Source organism: Phyllobates terribilis, unplaced genomic scaffold (genome assembly GCF_046119375.1).
Source record: "Phyllobates terribilis strain yellow unplaced genomic scaffold, ASM4611937v1 Scaffold_3__8_contigs__length_932513732, whole genome shotgun sequence".
Lineage (NCBI taxonomy): Eukaryota > Metazoa > Chordata > Amphibia > Anura > Dendrobatidae > Phyllobates > Phyllobates terribilis.
Window position 1 is genome coordinate 752,427,605 of NW_027362763.1, and position 6,074 is coordinate 752,433,678.

General features: G+C 38.8%; 1 protein-coding gene across 1 annotated transcript in view; it reads left to right on the forward strand.

Annotated features, from left to right (window-relative positions):
- Positions 1 to 5,690, forward strand: part of CNRIP1 (cannabinoid receptor interacting protein 1) — a 74,363-nt gene extending 68,673 nt beyond the window's left edge. The window contains exon 3 of the mRNA XM_073672187.1: positions 2,981 to 5,690. Coding sequence (XP_073528288.1) covers positions 2,981 to 3,145 — 165 coding nt within the window. The 3' untranslated portion in view covers positions 3,146 to 5,690. The remainder of the gene's footprint in view (positions 1 to 2,980) is intronic.
- Positions 5,691 to 6,074: the final 384 nt, after the last annotated feature.

Sequence of the window (6,074 nt, forward strand, 5' to 3'; positions counted from 1 at the left end):
TGATGGACACCCCATTCAAACACGGCTACGGCGCTAACAAGGAGGAGGTGGAGTAATGTTTTGGGCTGGAATCATGGGGAGAGAGATTGTCGGCCCTTTTAGGATTCCTGAAGGGGTAAAGATGAACTCCATACTGTATGTTGAGTTTCTCAAACAGCACTTCCTTCCATGGTTCAAGAAGAAGAACCGTGCATTCCGCAGCAAGATCATTTTCATGCATGATAATGCCCCGTCTCATGCAACGCTAGCCTGAGATTAGTCAACGCCATTTAAAGGCTTTCATGAGGGAATGACGCACTGATTCTTCACCCTGGATAATGGTATTGGGTCGCCTAATGTACATTAGCCGGACCACTGTCGTTTATATTCCAGATATACTAAGAGCTCTAAGTTACATTGATTTGGTCATTGAAGCAATGGTATGGTCATTTCACCAAAGTGACACAGGAGAAATTTTTCAACATGAGAACACCAGGCCACATGTTGCTTGAGATACTATGAGCAGTCTGCATGGTCTAAATGTGCTACCATGGCCTCCAATTGATTGTCAATTGCAAAAGGAGCTGCCAGCAGCTGATCTTGATAATTGGCCCAAGTGCATTCAGCGGCAGGACATTCCTGTTATGATCTGCAACATGTACTAAGGAAAGAAAGGGAAAACCTGTCCCTACAATAAGACTAAGTTGAATCCCTACGATGTAGTGGGCTGCCTGTTCCTAGCGAACAGACCCGCCTTAGTGCTCGGCTAGTCTGAACGAAGACCTATAGCATAAGGGGAGGGGTCCCTAAAAGAACTAAGGACTTGAACAAAAATGGGACACCTCCTAAACAGAGAAGTTGTTGCAGAACACAAAATGACAACTGACAAAAAGGTACTAGAGGTCCGAGAAGGACCAAGCGAACTGACAGAGATAGGCACCGAAGCACCTGGCTAGAGAAACAGTCAAACAACACTGAAGTCCAGCACAGCCAAAAGGGCGGAGCTGGAATATAAATGCAGATGGTCACGTGACCCCAAAACACAAGAAGAAAAAAACAAACAGGAGTGTTCTAACAATTCCTCAGACAACCATTAATAACCTCATTCATAGCTTGCCAAGGTGTATAAGTGCTGGGATTTCTGCGTGTGGTGCTCCTACTTGATACTGAATAAATCCAGATGTATTGAAAATTTTGTTTCCATTTTTTCCATCATTTGCATATACTTAACATATCTGTCTATTGTGAGATTTACATATTCTTTTTTTTTCCTTCTTGGTGTTGTCAATTCAATGTTGAGGAGTGTACTGTAGGTATCAAATAATACAATTAACACAAATGTCCCAGAAAGTAAGGCATACCACTTCAAATGTACTATGTTTTATCTTTAAGCATATATCTCTTCATTGTCTCTGATTGAACTCTAATCTAGAGCTGTGAGATTGTATCAAATAATACAACTATACAAGGATCAAATATCTACATTGTGATGAAATATTACCTTTATACTGTTATTGAGCAAAACACACTATACAAATACCAATACTACTAATGAAAACACTATACAAGGCCTACATAATACCACCACTACAACTATACAATGGCTCCTTGATGATGCCAGATTGCTCAGGTGCCTGTATAGCTTGGATATCTGATGCCGTAGGTATCTTTCCTGCACCCCCAAACCCCACATACACCGTTATGCTCGGCTCAACCAAGCACTCATGTATTCAGTTTGTGGAGAATGTAGTAAGCCTCTGCCAGACACCTAGGTCTCCTTTAGTCACCTTTTACAGTACACATACTCAAGTTGTCTCTTAACTCACTAAACATACACACTTTGCAAAAAACTACACTGACGTTTTATGCAAGTTATCTGAGTGCAATGAAAGAGGAATCCCAATGTGAAAAACCAGCAGCTTCATGTACATGGCAGGGGTGAGGCTGAGAGCCTCAAGGTGGCTGCAGTTATCATCCCCCATCCGACTGAAGAGATGTATTATATTAATAGCAATACCGGAGATTGAGGTAGCACAGAAAGTTACATTAAAGGGGTTCTCCACTACTCGTACAACCCGTTCTTAAATACTATCTTCCCCAATGTAAAATAAAAATACTCTATACTCACCTCCCATACCAGTGCTGTTCCAGTTATTTCGGCGCCTCGGTCTCCCAAGGCTTGTATGACATTGTTATGCCACATGAGCCCTGCAGCCAGTCAACAGTTTCTAATGGACTACTAATTCGATGGACTCTCAAATGGACATTTGTCACTATTAGGCTACGGTCACACCATCAGTAGTTGGTTAGTATTTTACCTCAGTATTTGTAAGCCAAAATCAGGAGTGGAACAATCAGAGGACAAGTATAATAGAAACTCGTCACCACTTCTGTATTTATCACCCACTCCTGGTTTTGGCTTTCAAATACTGATGTAAAATTCTGACCAAATACTGATGTGAAATACTGACCAAATACTGATAGTGTGACCATAGCCTTAGGAAGGAGACCCACCCACTCAATTTTCAGGTTACTAATGGCTCTCGCCTGAATATTAATGATGCTCTCCTTTCTGCTTTGTATTATACACATATTGTCACATGTTCTGATTAGATTTGTTGTGATTTAGTTAAGATTTTTGTTTGCCTCTACCATCATTTAACTATCAGTATCTCTCTGTATCCTTACACTTGCTTGTCCTCGGAGCGCTGAATCTGCTTTTTAGTATTTCTGGTTATCTGGGTTGTTTGCTAGCGCATCTTTGGCAGGGCACACTAGATTTTTGCTGCACTTTACTTTTGAAATGTAGGAACCTGTTTTGATACTAAAGATGGTGGAACTTAAGTGGTGTCACTCTGATTTATGCTGCCAGTGTCTTGGGCAGCATGAATCAGATAGAAGATTCCCTTTAATAGTAGTGGTTTTATAGCATAAATTGTATCTAAATCTTTGGGGAAATCTTAATAAAAGTTGTTCTTTTTATCTTTTGCTTTGTTCACAGTTTGAAGACATTGGAAGCTTTGAGACAGTATGGCAAGTGAAGTTTTACAACTACCATAAAAGAGATCATTGCCAATGGGGCAACAGCTTTAGCAGTATTGAATATGAGTGTAAGCCCAACGAGACCCGCAGCCTGATGTGGATCAATAAAGAGATGTTCCACTGAAGCCACCAAAGCTGGACAATCTTCTCATGAAAACTCAACTTGACCAGCACAACAAGCCTACTAAAGCCACAAAGCAGTGTGTAAATAGCATATTATGATCCCAAAAAATCCTTGATGACTAATGTTTACTTGAGTTAAACCAATCCCCTACGTCGTTGGTGGTGACCGTAAGAGACATTACATTGTCAGTTTACTATGGACAACTAATATCATTGAGACCCTAAATGCTTATGGGTAGGGCTACACAGCAGTTTGACATCTAACAATTTTTTTCCTTGATTACTAGATAAGTGTTCCCTTATTCAAAAAATGTGAGCTACCAGTTTGACCTCATATCGTGGATGATCTCATGTTGCTGTGTAGCCCAAATTTGCTTCTTCATGTTGACGTAATGTCATTGGTTCAGAGTGAAGTGAGAAGTTGCAGTCTTGTATGTATGTGTGTATCAGCCAGGCCATCGGCCACCCCACCTGTGTGTTCGACAGGTCCAATTTTAAAGGGTTTCCTATCATTATAAGGGATGGCATATCACTTCCTTACTGCTATGGCACATTCACAATTTTTCTCTGCATCCACTTGTTCAGGGAAGTATTCACTTCAGTAGAGTCATGCTTTAGTTCTCTACTTGATGGGTGGGTTGGATCATCACCGCTGTGCAGGGTAAAAGATGAAGGAACATCTCTGTCCTACAGATTGTTTTCCGTCACAGATACTAGACCCCAACTAGCTCTAATCTTCAATTATTTCCTAGTGATATGCCATTACATTTTAAGATGGGAACACCTTTTTAACTAAAAGATAATTTGTCCAAAAATTATAAAAGCACAAATAACCAGTAAATAATATACTTTATCTGTCCTCCTTCTGGTCTACGAAATTCAACTCTGTGTGGAGGCCAAGTGTCAAGAATGGAAGTGGATCTCATCCGGAAGAAAAAGTTTTATTTACTATATCTGAAGGCATTCAATCCTGTCAATGGTTAAAAAATACTTCACCCATGTTATGGCCTTCTGAATGTGGCCTAGAGCTGTTGACCTCATTTTAAATGACAACCAATATGGCCACCACCACATCTAATACACATTATTTCATTAAGCTTTTCCAGAACACTGAATTGCAATTTTGGAGAGGGAATGCAGACACATTTGCTATTTAGATGTCTGGAAAAACTTGGTAAAAGTTCAAAAAGAGGAAAACTGAAGAGTGATTTACAGGTCAATTAATATATTAGAGGCAACTGCTCTTTAAATTAAAAGATAGGAACAGTTAAGGTTAAGATCTGCAGTGTTGGACCTTCAAGGCTTTACCTGCACCATATCCGAATCACCAAAACAACCACAACATATGGTTCTTCATTCTCTTTATTGCACTTGTGGGAAGGGGAGTAAACCAAATCACTGACACATTACTCGATGATGTGTAAGAAGTTAGTCATTTCACGTTTAGATCAGGTATGGTCGTCCACTTTTGAGGACAATTTTTCTTTTTTTTTGTACATGAATGCCTGTATTTGGGGCTGAAAAAAAATAACTTTTGCAATTGGATGTCAATAAAAATTTTGCCTTCTACAGCCTCTGTGATGTACTGCTTATTGCTGGCTGCAGAATGAGTTATCTGATATTCCGTCAGTGAACCTGCTATGAAGGTCTAATTCAGAGGTTGTAGCTCTTTTATCTTATCTTTTTCTGAGCTCCTTTCAGCTGATTTATGACCACGGACCACATCAAAGTTGAACATGCTGGAAACAAAGAGTTTGCAAAAGCCAAAAGGTGTCAAATTTTGAATAAAACCCAATTTCAAACATGTTTTTTTAGCTCCAAATTCATGTATTTAAGTTTAAAAAAAAATTGTCCTCAAAAAGCGGACAGCCCTTAATCATTACCTGTGATAAGATCAGGAATTTCTGGGTCACAGAAGAGACAATGTGAAGTATTGCTCTGTGACATGATTCTTCTATATTTATATCCTATTTCTGTTTACAGTAGTGTTAGTTGATATGTATTATTTTTGTATATACTGTTGTGTCTATAATGTTATTGCTTCTTGGCTTTAGAACATTAGTATTTAAGAACATGAAATCCTGATAGATGAAATATGAAGACTACAGAATAGCTGTCATTGCCTTTATTTATCAAGCGTTTAAAGGGAAACTATCATTACTATGTTTTACTTTGTGCCTTTCTATCTTGGCTGTGTTGAGAAACATTATGTCTTTTTTATATAATTTATGTAATTGCTCTTGTTTCTTTGATTGCTGTATTTCTATGTTGTGTATGCACCTGAGCAAATTTTACACGTCTGCTTTGGTGCTAAAAATATGAAGATATTATTTGGAGTTCAATACTCATCGCGGTGCTGAGAACCCTAATATAGAAGATCTCAACATTTCAATAGGCATATCATACACCAATGGGAAATGTACTGCACTGGATCGTAATCAGAGTGTGAAGGTGAATAAATATAAAACAGATAATGATAGTTTCCCTTTATATATGTGATTTTTTTTGTCTGTTTTGGTAAAGTTACATCGATAAGTTTTGCAAAATGTGTTGGTGTGTTGTTTTTTTTTACACGGTATTTCTTACGCTGTTCTAATGTATGTAGTTCTTAAAATAAGTTGCAGAAAAAGGTGATGGACTCATTCATGTCCTTGTCCCATGCCCTACAAAACTAGACTAGTGGGATGGAGATATTGGTGGTGAAATACTAATGAACCCATACATGTCCTTGTACCATACCCTACAAAACTGAACTAGTGGGATGGAGATATTGGTGGTAAAATGCTGATGAACCCATACATGTCCTTGTACCATACCCTACAAAACTGGACTAGTGGGATGGAGATATTGATGGTAAAATACTGATGAACCCATACCTGTCTTTGTCTCCTGCCTACAAAACTGGACTAATGGAATGGAGATATTGGTGG